Source organism: Mytilus trossulus, chromosome 2 (genome assembly GCF_036588685.1).
Source record: "Mytilus trossulus isolate FHL-02 chromosome 2, PNRI_Mtr1.1.1.hap1, whole genome shotgun sequence".
Lineage (NCBI taxonomy): Eukaryota > Metazoa > Mollusca > Bivalvia > Mytilida > Mytilidae > Mytilus > Mytilus trossulus.
In genome coordinates, this window is record NC_086374.1 from 49584552 (window position 1) to 49604461 (window position 19910).

The 19910-nt window shown below is 32.0% G+C and overlaps 1 protein-coding gene across 1 annotated transcript; it reads right to left on the reverse strand.

The window, feature by feature from the left end:
• Positions 1-365: 365 nt before the first annotated feature.
• Positions 366-10899, reverse strand: LOC134705825 (uncharacterized). The gene is made up of 7 exons (XM_063564541.1): positions 10228-10899; positions 8395-8469; positions 7681-7749; positions 7002-7073; positions 5820-5882; positions 1712-3717; positions 366-1064 (listed from the first exon to the last, which is right to left on the reverse strand). The coding sequence occupies exons 1-7, from the start codon at positions 10601-10603 to the stop codon at positions 366-368; spliced, it is 3360 nt and encodes a 1119-aa protein (XP_063420611.1). The 5' UTR covers positions 10604-10899.
• Between the last annotated feature and the right edge of the window lie 9011 nt (positions 10900-19910).

Consider the following 19910-nt stretch of genomic DNA (forward strand, 5'->3'; position numbering starts at 1 on the left):
AAACTAGAAAAGATTAATGTATCAAACTGTACTCACTTATTTAAAACAACTTTTTAAATTGATGTACAATCTAGTATCTTATGTTTATCTTTGGATGCATAAATATACATGTATGATATTTAGAGGTATTCATTACTATTGTCATAATTGATAAGAATCAAGGTGTCATGGTTGTATTATAATTAATATAGTATGGCCAAAGTTCCATAACTCTTCCAAAATTATTTTTTTTTCGAACAGTCTAACTTCTAAGAGTCTACTTAAATTTCAATGTAATATATCTCATATCAATTGTTAAAATAATTCTCAATTAACAGGTCAATGATGATGAAAACAATTTCAAAGGTACATGTATGATCAATAACCTAAACAGTCAATACAGAAACAATATCAGACAAAATAGTATTGTGTTCATTTGCCTCTAAACTGCTAAGAACATTTTGAAGGTCTTCGTCATCTTCTTGGTTATCTTCAATTTTGACAAGCTTGACAGATTTATCTTTAGATTTGTCCACTGTCTGTTTTTTCATGCACAGGTTTCCAAAGAAACTTCTAATTTGCTGATGGGAAAGCCACTCAGATGGTGAGAATATTCTATCTCCTTGCAAATCTGTCTCATTTCTCATTTGTTTGGAAACTGTATATGGACTAGGTTTTTTCCCCGACTCTTCCCCAACATTGAATAACACAATCAAATACTCCTTCACTTTGGGTGAAAATCTGACTGCCTTTTTCCTCTTTTTCAATGCATAACCAGGAGCCTGACTGTAATTGTTATTAGTTTGAACTTGCATTTGTTCTGACCCAACAGTAGACATCAAAGCTTTATTTAAAAATCTAATATCCTGACAATTAGAATACCATAGCCTTTTACATGTATCGGAAATATTATCAATTTTTTCATTGTCAAATACATGTTTACCAATGGAAATGTGTGTTATTAATTGGTCTTCTTTCTTGAATACTAAAAGGCAATCTGGTTCAAAGCATGGGAAAGTAGAATTCTGCTTAATAGCTTTTTTGGAAGCTGGTTTTTCTTCTGGTTGTTTTGGATCTCCAATTGTCTGTAAAAAATATTAACATGCTATAAGTAATTTTTACATCATGATGAGAACTTTAAGAGTATTCTTTTTTTGATAACACTAAGAAAATATAATACATCCCTTTTAATTGATTTTTGCAATTCATTTTAAAGTTGTCCTTAGATGAAACACTCATCTCTGTACTAGACCATCAAACTGAACAAAATCATTAACAGTGCATAACTCTTAAATTTCAACATCCTACATGTGTGTAGGTATATTATCGTTATTTTACATTTTTCATTACCAACATAAGTTATGTATATTATGTATATGGTCTTACTCCATTAATGAAGCATGCTTTTAGAAATATATTTTTTTAATCTTTTATATGAACTGGTGACATTATCATCGCATACATTGTACATGTATAGAGTAAGCATGGCAAAAAGTGGTAGAATCATGATCAGTATTTTTGTAATTACTGTTGCTCATTCATTTTAAAAGACCCTCTAGCAATTGTCAAGTTGAAAAACATGAATATAAGCCCTGTTCATTGACAATTTGCATTTTTCTATGTATTGTGTGATTTTGTCCCATGTACATTTATACTCCATATCCCTTTATTTTCAATTCTTTTAATTATATTAATTTTCAAATGTATTATAAATTGAGCAATAAATTCTTACCAAATTAGTATCAAATATCATCAACTTGTTGGATATTCTTGTCATATCTGTTGCTTTTACAAGTTCACCTTCAATACCATAAGCCTTGTATGCTATCATGCCTTCATCTTCAAAGCTGAAATTATTGAATTTTGAAATCTGTAGGTTCTTTATCTGTCCATACAAAACTGGTTGTGTTTCAGATGCTACTGTCACCACGGAAATGTATGTATTTCTTATACCTCCATGACTTTCAAGAGCTTGTTTCATCTCCATACCATTGGTGATGTCATTACCTTCATTTATGAAATTCAGCATATGAAGCCTACAAGTTCCTGTCCTTGAGTCACATAGATCTTTGCCTGACTGGGCTTCACTGAAATTGTATTGCTTTACATTCAATGACAAATCATTACGAAATTTCCATAGATAAGACAGCAATGGTAAGGCATGGTAACACCCAGCATTATCAGACCTGATGTAAACATCTCTTAGGTGTGGATGAATGGACTTCAGCATTTTAAATGCACTACTGAAAATCTGAGATACTATGTGCCAACCCTGCTTTTGTTCTTCTACAATGTGTACCATTGAATATATGTCATAGTTCTTATCATCTTCATCATTGCTATCATTTTCAGATTGTTGTTTTCTGACAAGGGCACAGATCATGTGCCAACTGATACCTTGTTTCCCAAACCATTCACTCTGAGTTTCTCGGAAAGTTTGTGGAATATATTTCATGGCCCAATCAGCAATAATCAATACTTCATGTGATTGTAGGTTTTGAAGTAGGTCCTTTTTGCAGGAGTCTTGATTCACTGTTCTGATTAAATGATCCCTCCATGCCCAAATTTTTTCTGTTGATACTGAGATGTCATGTTCAAATTCCTCTTTTTCTTTTGAGTTAATGTCTGGAAAATTTGAGGTCATAAGGTTTTGAAGTTCATCTTTAATTTGGTACATCCTACTGCAAGGTTGACATGTTGTTGTGTGCACATGTTCACAACCCTTTTCTGATAATGCTAAGTGAATGCAATGTTCATTGCAATCACTTTCTGATGACAGGTGATTTTGAAATTCATTCTTTAGATGTAATTTTAAGGTGTCTAAACTTTCATTCAGATCATCTACTTTACTTGTTATCATACCATTTGTGCCAAGATTTGATACCACTTTCTTTAAAGTATCAATACTATCCATGCCATCACTAATGTAGTTGTCTAGTCCATGTAGGGATTTTAATTGTGAGGCAGCACAAGCTTTTATGATCTTGAACTGAGTTGCTCTACATGGTGGAATGATGGAGTTCTCCTTGCAGTAGTTGGTATAAGCATTGATGAGTCGTGATGCAATCATGGTTCTTATTACTTTTGGTACTTTAACAACCAAGCCTGATGACAGTTTTAGATGTCTTGATCCAAATCCAACAACTTGAAGGTAGCATGGGGAAGAAATAAATTCAATGAAATGATGGATTTTCTGTTTTGGCAAGCGTATGCGTGTTATCTTTGGTGGAGTTACATATTGTCCTGGTCCATGAGTTGCTGCATATTTTCTTGCTGCATCAATTTTATATATAGTCAATCCTTGAATGAAGGATAACAGTTCAGATTTTGAATACTTTTCCACAATCAAAGACAAAACCTGGACTTTGGTAGTGTGATCTTCTGCCTTGTTGTAAGCTGATATGATAGTCTCAGTTAATGCATCTTTTTGCTTTGATTCTGAGGTCTTCAATTTCATGCTATGGCATACTTGTGTCATCAGTTCTAAACCTTGGGATGGAGCAATGTTTTCACACACTATTTCAAATGCTGAACGTGCTTGCCTTATATAGTACATTTTAGTAGAATACTGTAGCTCTTCAAATTTTATAGATGCTTGAGATTTAAGAGTTGGGTACTGCCCATTAGACATAACTTCCATTGCCCAGTTAAATATTTCTTTCTGTGACCTCTCATCTCTGGACCAACTTGATGTTGCTGTTGCCTGTGATATTGTCTGTGATGAAAACAAATCAGGTTCTGAAAAATAAAACGATTTTATGAAATTCATTTCTCACACATATATTGCATCTGAAAATCATTTCTATACAAATTTCAGTTCATTTATTTATCACAACATTAACCTTGAACTTGAATGTAGTGGCCTCAAAAGCAATAGGCACTATTATTAAATAATATGTAAATAGGATAATTAAGAACCTATAGCTATCAAGCAATTATTTGGTTCATGTTATTTTTTTTGTATATTATTTTTAATGACAAAATTGAGGTCAAGTTTAATATGTACAATTTTTACTTTAATTTGCTGCTTCTTTGTGGTCCTTGATGGATAGAAAAATGATTTGTTTTCGTTTCTGTGTACGTAATAACGGTTAAACATAGCTTTATAAAGAAGTGAATCTGTGAGCTAATGCATATGCTCACTAATGATACCCCCGCTATAAGAAAAGGGTAAACAGGAAGTTGTTAAGTGTCGAATCTAAAAACTTATCACTGGGTAAAGCTTGCAAAATTTTAATTTAAACCTTGATACCAAGTTGCAGAAAGCCTTGACATGTAGTTTCTGAGAAAAATGCAATGAAAATTTATAACTTGGCTATTACATGTATATATGTAAAAATTTGCAAGTGTTTGATAAACAGGAAGTTGTTGAGTGATGAATCTTAACACACATCACATGGTATAGCTTCCTTATATAAACCTTGATAATAAATTTCAGAAAGGTGTGATCTGGAGTTCCTGAGAAAAATGTGACGAAAATTTACAACTTTGGTATTATGTGTTAAAATAGATGTATGTAAGTGTTCAGTAAACAGGAAGTTGTTGATTGATGAATCTGAAAACACATCACACAGTATAGCTCACTCATATAAACCTTGAAACCAAATTTCAGAAAGCTGTGATCTGTACTTCCTGAGAAAATTGTGACGAAAATTTACAACTTTGCTATTATGTGTTAAAATATATAAGTCTTCGGTAAACAGGAAGTTGTTGTGTGATGAATCTTAAAATGCATCACACAGTATAGCTCACTTATAAATATAAACCTCAAAACAAAACTTCAGAAAGCTGTGATTATTGTACATCCTGAGAAAATGCGAAGAAAATTTCGGTAAACAGGAAGTTGTTGAGTGATGCATCTGAAAATGAAGTATAGCTCCCTCATATAAACCTTGAAACCAAATTTCAGAAATCCTTGTAATGTAGTTCCTCAAAAAAATGCAATGAAAAATATTTATGGGACGGAAGGACGGACGGATGGACTGACTGACAGACATAGGTATATCCCCAATTTTTTAAAGCGTGGGTATAATTATAGTACATATATATATTATAAATAAGATGTGGTACGAGTGCCAGAATGTTTTTATTGGTGACAAAATGGAGTTAAAATTTGACTAGTGACAAGAACAAATGTCACAAGAGTACACACACCAGTGTTAATAGTATTTAGCATTCTGAGAGTATAACATAGAACTGAGAATCAACTCACTGAAGGATATCCCTACATCCCATATTTAATAAACTAAATTAGTTCAATTATCTCCCTTGACAAAATTCAGACAGTTTATTTCCTTCATGCCCATTCCCAGGCTGTATAATTTAACTGTGTAAAGTTTCATCAAAATTGATCAAGCTTTTAAGTTACACTTAGACCTCTTGCCACATATTGCAATATTTAAAGAAGTGCATTCAATTATCTCCCTTAAATATTTCAGACCAGGATTTTTTTTTTCGTGCACATTCTCAGGTAGTGTACTGCAAATGTGTTAATATGAATTAAGCCATTATGGATGAGTTGCACATATGAGATATGTTGCCACATATTGCAATATTAAACTAAGTATGTTTAATTATTTCCCTTGAAATATTTCTGACCAGGATTATTTTCTTCATGGACATCCTCAGATTGTTTATTGCATCTGTGTAAAGTTTCATCAGTATCTATCCTTTTGTTGAGGTATTGTGCTTACATGAAATATGGACAGATAGACAGAGTACTTCCTATTTACCCTCTAAAACTTTGTATGTTGGGTATAATAAAAACAAACCTAAATTGCATAGTTTTTTTTAAATGAAAAAGAGACAAAAAGTGCAATTTTAGTAAACAGATATTATACCTGAATCCATAGACATTGCAGTATCCATCATGATATCTTCAAGTTTGCCATCAGCTGCAAATTCTGTAAAAAAGAATAAAAAATATACTGATTTTGATAAATAATGCTATATATGACATCACAATGATCATTGTTTGATGGATTTATTTCCACAATTTATGTTTAATGGACTTGATGTGTTTCTTATTTGTATTTTTTTGTTTATTGTTTTTTGTTATATATAAATCTGGCTGCTGGTTTTTAAAAAAGATCAAAAAACAAAATGTGAAAAACCAACAATTTGAGAACATCAGAGTGAATTTTTAAGTCCAAGGACCATAACTCTGCAAAAAAAAATACCAGACCGGAACTCAATTCAAACTTTTTCTATAACTTTTCATGGTTAAACTATATGGCAAATGTGAAGTCTACCTTCAAGCATGATGAAAAAAGGGCGGAAAACAAATTACTTATGTGATTTTTCTAAGTTCAAGGGCCACAACTCAGCAAAAAATCATCAGAAGGGAACTAAACTAGCACCTGATCTCCTACTTGTAATAGTTATATTAATTATAATATACCAAATTTCTAACCAATATCTTCAAAAAAGAAGATGTGGTGTGATTGCCAAAGGGATAGCTCTTCACAAGATTCAAAATGACATAGAAATTAACAACCATAGGTCACTGTACAGCCTTCCGGAACACCTAATTTCACTCCTGTTTTTCAGTGGAGTTCATGTTATTTCTTATTTCTTATTTTTTATTGTTGTTGTTAATTTCTTTTGGTTTTTTGAGTTTGTATTATCTCCTTGGTTTTGGTTGTAATTGTCTTCAATAATGAGCAAAGTGCATACCCCATAGTCAGTGACCAGAGTAAAACAATTCAAACAAGAGACCATCAAGCATGACAAAAAAGTGTGGAAAGCTGATTTGCCAGACAGACAGACGGGCAGAGTGCAAACCCTAAAGTCCACTTAAACTTTGTTGGTAGGGGACTAATAAAGATAAACTGAAAATGGCAGAAATGTTCAATACATTAGCATGATCAAAAGCCAAATCTAAATCAATATAGATTTGCAATTGCCAAGTTCACATCCCAACAACTATTGGTATTAATTATTTCCTTCTCAAAAGTCTTCATAAAGCTTAAATTATAACATTGTGTGTTAAATGTTTAAAAAACACCATTTAAAAATCATACCTGTATTACTTATTGCAGAACAAGCTTCAGAATTGTTGTCTTCTTCATTTTCACCATTTCCAGTCACAAGCTCTAAAAAAAATATTATTCTAAATATTATGCATTGTATGTCTATGTCTATGTCACTCCTTTTTAGATAATGAAGCATGAAATATGAAAATTATTATTTTAGGGCTATTCAAAATAACCTTCATACAGTTAAATTTAACTAGAATTGTGAGATATTCACACATGGATAATATGACATGAAATATGACATGATAAGTGATATATTATGGCATGGCATAAAACATTATGACATGTTATATGACATGACATATTTCATGACATGTGACATAACATACATGACACATAACATGACATGTGACAAGAAAAAGTTTTTTTTTACTTTTGATTTTTCATGTCTTCAAAAGGTCTGCTATCTATTGTGCTGATGTTATCAAGCAATGCACATTAAACGGTTGCAATCCTTAAAATAAACTTTTGAAGTAGATATCTTTTTGGTCATAATGTAGCTTTTAGTGTCTGACACAACCGAATTTCAAGCAGCTAGGGCACATATACAATCATAATTTTATCAGTTGATTATTCACATGTTTATTTTTGTTTTGTTGTTTTGAATTCATATATTGTATTAACATGTAAATACATGTATGTTTTTATATATATTGATAAATACCTATTGTACCAGTTACATTTTCAACTGTATCAATCCTGTCTGTTGCATTTTCAAGAAAACTGCATATTTCTAAAATTTATAAAAAAAAATATAAATAGATTTTAGTAATTCTAAATTCACAATATACATATAATTACAATCATGTTAATTATGGTTATCAATAAAAACTACAAATGTGAGTTAACTCAGATAAGGATGCAATGTCACACTTTAAACTTGATATTGGTCATTTCCATTAACTCCCTTGAAATATATTGGATAGTCCCACAGTATTATCTTCAAGTACAGAGTGTGTAAAGAATTATCAGTATCAGTATATCTAATGATAAATTCTGCTTTCTAGACATATGAACAGACAAAAGGACAGGATGATTTATATACTCCCTAGAACAGTGTTGAGGGGGTGTTACAATGTATAAACCTATTTGAAAGTAAAGTTTTCCATTAATGGTATTCATTTTTGTGATGTGCTTTAGTTTCCAGTTTAATGGGACTTAAATTTGATTTAAACCAAAAACTATAACCTGATTAGCTGAAAAAAATCTGAAACTCTGCATGATCTATGTATCACTTTTAAATTTTTTAACCAAACTTAAACATGGTTCTTATGGTACTAATTCATCAAACTGAAAATTCATCTTTGTAGACATGTAACAACAATTGATAATGTCAATGTCATAATGCAATTTATATCATTTTTACAGCTAGATGTACCTCTTAGTTCTTCTTTCATATGTGTTCCTATCTGTAACTCATTCTTGTGAGACTCAATACATCTGCGACAGACACCTGTAAATAAAAAAAAATGAACATTGTTGCATTTATAAATTACCAACAGACATAATGTGGAACATATATTGTTCATGTACCACTTTGATGTTTTTCATATTATTAATGAAAGTTCAATTGATAATTATATTAGTGAAGATTGCATACAATAGACTGATTTAAGAGTACATACATGTACATAAATAACAAATAGCACAAAACTTTCTTAACTTTTATGATCATGATGAATCTGAAAAGGTCAAGGTACAACATGTAAGTATGATCTACTAGAGAGTCCATATTATAAATCTCTGATTCAGTAGCCTACAATATGTCCTTTCTTCAGTACATGTACATTCTTTTACTGCCTAACAGGGGCCACTTTAGTGCTGTTCTAAATGTTTTAAGTGATAATCATGTAGGCATAAAAAGGATACATTGTTCTTTCTATATGCAATATATACAAAATGTACATTGTCCCATGTACATTTCCTCCATATCCCTTTATTTACACATGTACAATGTAAATGTTTATGTAAAATTTTTAAATGATTTTATTATTTTATAAATATATACATGTACCAAATATGGAAATTTTTATACATGTAACCAACAATACCTCATATCTGGACTTAAAACAGTGCTTAACCCTTAGTGTGTCCTTATGTTGGACACACAAAAGTGTAGAAATGTAGGTCAGGAGGCAATAACTCAACTTTATCACATATTTGTTACAAATACATAGAGTTTTGCATATGTAATAACCACATAATTGCCCTAGCCATATTGATGCCCGGGGCAAATAACCGGCCTGAACCAGGGCCAATATGGGCTTCCTATGCTATTCCAATGGGAGAGCCATATCTGCCCTCGCGTGCAAAATCAATATTGGCCCTCTCGTGCAAAAGCCCTCAATTTTCTGTTTGAAGAGTCATGTACAATCTGTGAGACTTACTCAATGTTTAAATATTACCCTATGCTGTTTACAAAAAAATATCAGCGTTCAAACGAAATAAATAATTCTTTTATTTTTTGAGCGACGTTCTATATAATGACGTCTTTGCTAGTAACAATAAGTCTTCGTTCATTGTCGGAAAGGACCAGATGTGGTTACGGAAATTATTGAGGAATCTTGAAAATGTGACAAATAAAGAATGAAGAACGAATATACAAAAACAAATGACAGAAATAAAATAAACAAATAAACACTCTTTATTCAATGTTTACTCTTTAGTTCGTTTAATTTTCAATTGCTAAATATGTGATAAATAGATTATTACATGGCATTTTCCATATCGGCCCTATTATCAGCCCGAGACTCCCATATCGAAACCGAGGGCTTTTGCCATGTAATAATCTATAAATATTCCATTTTGTCATATACATGTTATTGTATAGTGGAGATTACTCTGACATCCAACGGCTATTTTGCCAGACAAGCTTGGGCCGTGGGACCCCGGCCCCAGCTTGTCTGGCAAAACAGTCGTTGGACGTCAAAGTAATCTCGGACTAGTTATTGTAGGGATAAATATACATTGCATTGAGTTTATAAAAATAAAACATTCAAGCAATAAAAGTTGCCATTTGTATCAGTTACTGAGTTAGTGTTGGCCTGTCGCTGTACAGTCTTTTTTGTTATGAATTGATGTTGTTCTTTTTTGAGAAAGGGGGGGGGGGGGGGGGGCAGGATCTTCAATAAGCAGGATTTATTTATATATTCCAAGGAAGACGAGTATCTTGCCATTTTTATATTTATAAAAATATCATTATTTTTCTTACCAGAACCAACTGCTATGTTCAAGTTTAACTTGAGCCAAATTTCCCTGCTTTGCGTGAGATTGATGCCTCTGGCCACTTTAGCTGATTTTGCAATGTCATGCAATGGATGGCAGCAAGTTCTTTTCGTTCTCTTCCACTGCAGTCCATACTGTTGTCGGTGTTGGTTGCATATATATTTGTCAATCACATTTGAAAGTCTGAGACCCAACCCAGCACGATTCAGAATAAGCAGTGATTCTGGAATATTCATGTCTGTCCCACATTTGAAAAATCTTAAATGACTTATGGTGTCTTTGTTACATTCTTTTAGTGAAAACAACTCTGTCCCTTTACAATTTTCATCAAATGCACATTGGTTAAACTGTCCTGTCATCATTCTGTCATCTTTGTTGTTTGAAGTAGTTTCCCTCCTAATGTTATTTAATACTTAATCTATCTCTAATATGAAGAGTTCCTTCCTTGGGAACAAGGGGAGATAATTAACTGTTGATTGTTTTTACCTTATCACTCTTTTTTTTTTTCTCAGCTATTATTATTTTGCAACTGAATTCCAATTACATACATTTAGTGTATATTAAAATATAACACTATACAAAATTTTATTAAAAAATGAGTGACTTTTGAGGTTTTATAACCATCTAAAGTACAAGTTTTTATTCAATTTTTATAAAAAAACATTTTTTTAAATTAATATACAGAAAATACAGAGGGAGAATAGAAGAATCCTTTTGCATAATATTTTAGAACAACATCTTAACTTTATGATTAAAAAAGAAAAATGAAAAATATTTATTTTGAATTACTTTTTAAACAAATCAAAAAATGTATAGATTTTAACACCATTTTAAGCAAATTTAGGACCAAAAATAGAATAACCCATAATTTACTGAATTTGAGGGAAAATGTAAATTTTCAACCACAGGTCTTTTAGATGTACCAAATACTTTATAAAAAACCCAAAATGCACTACAATCTCCAAAATACCTTTCATAATTATTTTCATATTTTGCATGGTTTTCTCATAGACAGCCATTTAAAAAGAATTTTGAAAGTGAGAAAAACGACTGTGAGCCATATGGTGTATTTTGAACTTGGTCGTTTACCATTGTATGTTAATAGATATGTAAGAATGGTACGTTATTGGTTGAAGCTATTAGAATCTAATAATTGTATATTGAATAGTATTTATGAAGATATGTACGAATCTAGTTTTGTCAAACAGAATGATAAACTCAATTGGAGTTGTAAAATAAGAGACATACTAAACAGGTATGGATTTAATGATATATGGTTAGCACAAAGTGTTGGAAATAGTCAACTATTTTTGCATGAATTTAAAAAAAGAATTGTTGATAATTATATAGCCGAAGCCTTGTCATTTTTTGAAAACACTTCAAAATGTTATTTATATCAATATATACATGATGGACATACTTTGCAATTTTATTTGAATCGACCATTGAACAGTTTATATCAGTCATATGTAACTAAATATAGAATAAATTCACATTCACTTAATGTAGAAACTGGAAGATACTTTAATATTTCCAGAAATGAGCGTGTTTGTAATATGTGTAATAAGAAAGTCATCGAAGACGAATATCATTTTATATTAGAGTGTGATAAATATGTAAATGTCAGAAGTAAATATATTAAGATATATTATTACAGAAACCCATCTACCTTCAAATTAGTTCAATTACTATCTGTAAGAAATATTAAAGAATTAAATAATCTGGGTAAATATCTGTACGAGGCAGAGAAAATTCGTAACACTTGATTTTTGTTTTGTACCTTTATTACCAATGTAAATTATATGCCAAACTCCGCTATATAGTAATGCTGTATATGTATATGTTTATGTAAACTGTATAATTTGTGTATGTATTTAATCCTATGAGCTGTATATTTGCTTACGGAATAAAGAATTATTGTAAGAATAAGTGAAAAATTGAAGATATTACAAATAATCAAAGCTGGTATACAGCCAAGATCCATATAAATAAAAAATGACAAAAAAGCATTATAAACAGTATCAACAGGTCGAATTAACAAGAAAATACGATTTGAGAGTACTAGCAGATATTCCTTTTCTGCCCGGCAACCTGTCTATGACTTAAACTAAAATTAAAACAGACATTTTTTTCAAAATTCCCTATCATTTTTATGTAATTTGCGTGACCCGTATCCGATTTCTTAAGAATAATATTCAAATAAGCAAAGTGGCGTTGATTTCTGGAAATAGTGTAATACAGTATAGAATTACGTATGGCCTACATTAAGGGAGGGCTTAAAAACACCAGATCCCGAAATCCCGGGCTTAAAAACACGAAATCCCGAGGTCCCGAAATTCGAAAAAAAGGAATTCCTGGATTCCGGAAGGGTCAATTCCGAAATCCCGAACTTAATGCCACCCAAGCCCGGAGTCGTGAAAGGGTCCTATCCCCCTCTACATTAGAGAGATTTAATTTTTGTGTTTTGTGAACTTTAAATTTGTTCTTCGTTTTGCCTTTTTTGTCACGGTGTTGTGTGCTTTTCTTTGACAATGAATTTATTATATTTTATATTTTTATACATTAATTGCGCTTAGTATCATATTATAATAATGATATAGTTTTTGACATTGTTTTAGGATTTAACTAGTAAAGAATCTAATTATTTTTTTAAGTGAACATTTATTTGTTGCTTTTTTTTTAAATCAGAAATTATATTTACTTTAATTTTGTAATAGTCTGAAACATGTTTCTTGACCTATGCATATTTCAAGATATTGATTTATTTATCAAAAACAAAGAATATTAATTAAATCAACACTTTTATAGATTAAAATAAGTGCTTCCCCAACTGACAACAAGCTCTTATAAAATTTGCTTTGTTACTTTCAAAATTTACTCATTTAATTGTTAAACGCGTATCTTCAGCTTCTGTAGTGTATCATCAATTAATCATGTCAATAATCTTGTTGATATAAATACAATAATATATAATACATTGTATGTATTGTATATAACTTCTCTTTCAATGACGTTAATGGAGTTGATTTTGAAATTTCGAATGAGATAATTCAAAGCAAATATGTGTATAAAGCAAACAGGACATTTAAAACTATAAAAATATTGAACAACTAATTGCTAACCGATATCAGTCTGCATAACCTAGGTGAAAGCAAATTTTTATAATATTATTTCCCACTCAATGGTCGTATCAGTCGAACAGTGAACAATTAAACTCAAAACGATCATAACTAGTTTAATTGTTAGGTTACTTTTATAATTAGCTAATATACAGATTAAACCAGACTTACTGTGTGTTTTTTTATCTCTACACATGAAAAAAAGTATTGCAACACCCTGATTTTTCAAAACTTGAAAAAAAAATGTTTTGTCTAACCAAAATTTTTATAACAAAATTAAGTGTTTTTGTACAAAAGAAAAGCATTGTTCAACTTTCATTGTAGTGTACAATGTCAGACATTTTAGAATAAATCTTTTGATGATTGTTCAAATCATGGTTGATCGTTATAAGCCAAATAATTAGTACTTTGTGCACAGCCTCCATTCAAACAGATAACCGCATCTTAACGTCTTCTGATTCCTGCCGTAAGTCGACTAACCTAGTGCTAAGGTAGCAGCAACCATTCCTGACAAAGGGTATTGTTTATTGCTGATGGGCGTTTCGTCCCAGAGGGTATCACCAGTCCAGTAGTCAACACTTCGGTGTTGACATGAATACCAATATTGTGGTCATTTTTAAAAATTACCTGTTAACAAATCTTTTAATTTTTCGTAAAACTAAGGAATTTCTTATCCCACGCATAGATTACCTTAGCCGTATTTGGCAAAACTTTTTGGAATTTTGGATCCTCAATGCTCTTCAACCTCGTACATGTTTGGCTTTACAAATATTTTAATATGAGCTTCACTGATGAGTCTTATGTAGACGAAAAGCGCGTCTGGCGTACTTAATTATAATCCTAGTACCTTTGATAACTATTTACACCATTGGGTCGATGCCACTGCTGGTGGACGTTTCGGCCCCGAGGGTATCACCAGCCATGTAGTCAACACTTCGGTGTTGACATAAATTTCATTAATTTGGTCATTTTTATAAATTTCCTGTTAACAAAGCATTGATTTATTTCCAAAAACTAAGGAATTTCTTATCCCCAGCATAGATTACCTTAGCCGTATTTGGCACAACTTTTTGGAATTTGGAATCCTCAATGCTCTTCAACCTTGTACATGTTTGGCGTTATAAATTTTTTGATATGAGCGTCACTGATGAGTCTTATGTAGACGAAACGCGCGTCTGGCGTACTAAATTATAATCCTGGTACCTTTGATAACTATTAACACCATTGGGTCTATGCCACTGCGGTTGGACGTTTCGTCCCCGAGGGTATCACCAGCCATGTAGTCAGCACTTCGGTGTTGACATGAATATCAATAATGGGGTCATTTTTATAAATTTCCTGTTAACAAAACTTTGAATTTTTCCAAAAATCTTAGAAATTTTGTATCCCAGGAATAGATTACTTGAGCCGTATTTGGCAAAACTTATTCGAATTTTGGATCCTCAATTCTCTTCAACCATGTACATGTATGGCTTTATAAATATTTTGCTATGAGCGTCACTGGTGAGTCTTATGTAGACGAAACGCGCGTCTGGCGTACTGAATTATAATCCTTGTGCCTTTGATAACTATTTACACCACTGGATCGATGTCATTGCTGGTGGACGTTTCGTCCCCGAGGGTATCACCAGCCCAGTAGTCAACACTTCGGTGTTGGCATGAATATCAATAATGCGGTCATTTATATAAATTTCCCGTTAACAAAACTTTGAATTTTTCGAAAAACTAAGGAATTTCTTATCCCAGGCATAGATTAACTTAGCCGTATTTTGCAAAACCTTTTGGAATTTTGGATCCTCAATGCTCAACTTTGAACATGTTTGGCTTAATAAATATTTTGATATGGGCTTCACTGATGATGAGTCTTATGTAGACGAAACGCGCGTCTGGCGTACTGAATTATAATCCTGATAACTATACCATCAGTTTTCTTAAAAGGAACTTAAACATCTCCAACAAGTCTATAAAAGAAAAAGCATATATTTCCCCCATCAGACCATTATTGGAATGTGCTAGTTCAGTATGGGACCCGTACAAACAAAATGTATTTTAGATTGAAAATCGTCCAAAGAAGGGCAGCAAGGTATGTTACTAATAGATACCACAACACTTCATCTGTTAGTGACATGCTTGCACATCTAGAATGGATTACACTACAAGAACGATGAAAACAAAGCAGACTGCTGATAATGATGTATAAGCTTAATAATAACTATGTAAAGATTGATACATCAAATAAACGAATACCAAATGAACGACCTTACAGGAATAACAACAAAAAAGCCTGTAAAACTCCATCATGCAAATCAACAGTTCGGAAGGAGTCGTTCTATCCTAAAACAATAGACATTATACATTATGTTATTATAATAATCATGGGCCCTTGTCGGGCAAGATACAAAAACATCATAAAACAATAATTATATAAAACATTAAGAAAGTGGAACACCTTGCCCAACTGTAAGGTCTCTGTCCCGAGTCTAGAATCTTCCAAGGCTCAGCTTCGTCAGTAAATTAAATTGACACGTTTTAATTTGCACTTGTATATACATTTCACCTAGGTTTTGTTTTTGATAAATTTGAAATTTTATTCATGCGCGCACTCCATAAATGTGGCAGAATAGTCAAAGTTGACCGTGGCCGCTTACTGGAAGAAGAAGAACGATACGTGCAGTTATCACGGCGACATTCCTGCTTCTCTAATGCTAATTGTCTATCATCTTGCTGCAGTTATTAGTTGTGGATGACCAATTACAAGGTGTCAATCATTGATATTGTTATATCTATAAATTAACTGTTTACAAAATTTCGAATTTTTGAAATACTAAGGCTTTCTACCTCAGGCATAGATTACCTTAGCTGTATTTAGCTGTATTTGGCAAACCTTTAGGAATTTTGATCCTCAATGCTCTTCAACTTCGTACTTTATTTGGCTTTTTTTAACTTTTTTGGATTCGAGCGTCACTAATGAGTCTTTTGTAGACGAAACGCGCGTCTGGCGTATATATAAAATTTAGTCCTGGTATCTATGATGTTTATTCACATTACCTTTAAACTTGGTTATTTAAAGTGTTGAAAACAATGAGAATAAAAACATCTTTTTTATTGTATACGAGTACAGTAGCTGCATGTGCAGATAAGAACTTTTATCACACATTTTTTACTGATATGTACGTTTTAGCATGGCCAATAATAGCCGGAAGTCAAGGTTGGTTATCAGCCCTCGGGGCCGATATCGATATCAGCCCTCGAAATCCATATCAAGCCCCCTAGTTTAACTTCCGGTAACCTGTCAATCAAAGGCTATTTGTAAACAAGTTGAACACAATAAAAAGAAATTTACAAATTTACAAATGTGCTGTAGAAGAAAAAGGTAGAAATCAACAGTGAAATTCACAAAAGTTCCCGTAAAATTTTGACGTCATGAAGAATTTAGAAAATATATGACGCAACACTGGAATGAGGAGCGATATAGGATTCTTCCTAAGCATTTTTTAACATTTGTAATGTAACACTTTAAAGTCGTTAAATATTTGCAATTCTTAGAATTGATATATTTATTGTTAATTATTTCTGAAACTTTTCACAAAACGTTGTTAACCAACTGTGATACAAACATTTTTTTTTAACTCACAGTGATACATTTATCATCGTTATTTTGTTCGTTAAATATCTTTTTGATTTTTTATGAAATATCAAACATAATTTGGTGTAAGCTATTTGTTTTCTCCTGCTTGAAAATATGTGATAAATAGATTATTACATGTCATTTTCCATATGTCCATGGTATCAGCCCACGACCCATATCAAGCCCTCGGGCTAAAGCCCCCTGGCTTGATATGGGAGTCTAGGGCTGATATCAGGGCCATATGGAAAATGCCATGTAATAATATCAGATTATTACATGGCATTTTTCATATCGCATGTATTATCAGCCCAAGAGCCGCATGGCTCGAGGGCTGATATTGACCGAGGGCTGATAATACATACGATATGAAAAATGACATGTTATGATCTTTTTATCATATGCTTCAACAGTAAAGAAAATTAACAGATTAATGTATTGATCCTTTAACGTGGTTCCCGAAGTTTAAAGAGTAAAAACGTTCACGGACGTCGGACCCAAAATTTGATACATTCAAATATGAAATTTTTCTATCATATGCCTCAACAGAGAAAAAATACCAACAGTTTAATATAAACGAATCGACAAAAAAAAATCAGCAATATACATAATTATGAACATTCTTTTAAAGAAACTTTCTAAATTATGTTTAAGAAAAAATTAAAAAATGCATTTATTCAATAATTTGTTTGTTTTTTATTATTTTTATTATTTACATTATTTTACAAGATATACTTTCCATTATAATTGTTTTGTACGCTACTTTGTAGTGTTTTTCACTGAAAACGTAGCAGTGTAGTGTATTTCCGGAATTGGCCGAGTATCACCGGAATGCCATGTGATAACGTTACGGAAAGGCATGTGATAACAATCGAAGCATGTGATAAACTTTTCATATCAGCCCGCTAAGCACCAATTCGAAAAATGTGAAATTTACGTCAAATTAATGCTATTATCATACGGTAAAATTTATATGTTATTTAGTCTAAGTATATGATAATCTATAATTATCCTGCAACTGGGTGTCCTACTATACAGATACAGCCCTACAGATATCGCTATGCTGTATAGATACAGCCCTACAAATATCGCTATGCTGTATCTGTATACTATATAGATATCGCTTTAAAGCTCCGCCCATTGCCGGACTGAGTATTGTTTGAACCTGTATGACACCAGAATGTGTTTTCCAGTTGCATTCCAATGACGATGACAATTGTCGATTTCAAAACTAAATTGTGTATGATTGTGTTACAAAATCAACCATGTCAATTTCAGCATGCATGTTAAGTGAATGTCAAGTTTGAAGCGTAGGACAAATCGTACACTTCTGTTCAAATTTGACAATGTTTTGTTATTTGTTTTTACTGTTGAAATTTATTGTTATTTTAAAATAGATAATTATTCACCTTGAGCAATGTATTATTATTGATCATTCGAGATTCTTTTTTTTTTTTGCGAACCCGTCTTCAGCGTAATGTGTGATGTTTATATTACTTCGCGAGCCTCAAGGGATTACAAATCGAAAATAAATGCTAAATATGTTAGTTTTTGTGTCTGTCAAAACACAAACAATATACAGAATTAACTGCAGGATAAAGATAATAACTGTTTAGAGTCTTTAAATATCAGCTGTGTTGCAATACTTTTTTACATGTGTATATGTTGTGTACAAGTTGTAATGTTGTACAAATTATAATTTGTACAGATGTGTTTTACGAGTTGTCAGTGTTTAATGAACTGCTTAACACATTTGGATGATTCGAGCACACAGTCTTTTGTTTCGCATATTTCTGTCATATTTTCACAACTACATGATACAATCAAATACTGAGCATTGATACCAAAAAACATTTTAACATAACAAAAAGACTTTTTATAGATAAGAATATGGTATCAGGAGAAAAATAAGATAAGAATTTAAACCATTCAGGTATACACATTTCCATTTTGATGACAAGGAGAATTGTACTAAATGCTGGGTGGAAGAATATAAATTTTAATTTAAATCATTGAACTTGTACATTTTAAATGATAAACCTGTATCACCCGGTGCAAGCTTTAATGTGTCAAAAACTAATAACTTGTACAAAAACCCTGTACAAATTATAATTTGTACAAACTTGTACACATAATATAATGTATCGACAATTTGTAAACTGAGGACAGGGGACTCTTGAAATATTTATAGATTATCGTTGATTATCTCAACGAGAATGATTTTCTCGCTTGAGCTGGAACAGCGAAAGTGAGAAAAGCAATCGAGTTGAGATGACCAATGATAATCTGTTTATCGCTATTTTACCTATGACGACGTTGTCAATTTCAATGTCAATTTCGTTAACAACGCACGTGGCGTCCTTAGTTTCTAGCGATAATTTTTCCATCTCAAGCGAGTAGCTTGATATGAAAATTATCACAAAAAAAGATCAAAGGAAAAATGCACAAAATAGCGATAATTACATTTATTGTGTATATTAATGATCTTGTTATGTTCTATTTTGATTTTGTCATGTTGTGTCTCATACTATAAATATGTAAATTGAAGTCTGGAGCTGGCATGTCAGTTAACTGATAGTAGTCTGTTGTTATTTATGTATTATTGTCATTTTGTTTATTTTCTTTGGTTACATCTTCTGACACCAGACTCGGACTTCTCTTGAACTGAATTTTGATGTGCGTATTGTTATGCGTTTACTTTTCTACATTGGCTAGAGGTATAGGGGGAGGGTTGAGATCTCACAAACATGTTTAACCCCGCCGCATATTTGCGCCTGTCCAAAGTTAGGGGCCTCTGGCCTTTGTTAGTATTGTATTATTTTAATTTTATTTTCTTGTGTACAATTTGGAAATTAGTATGGCGTTCATTATCACTGAACTAGTATGTATTTGTTAAGGGGACAGCTGAAGGACGCCTCCGGGTGC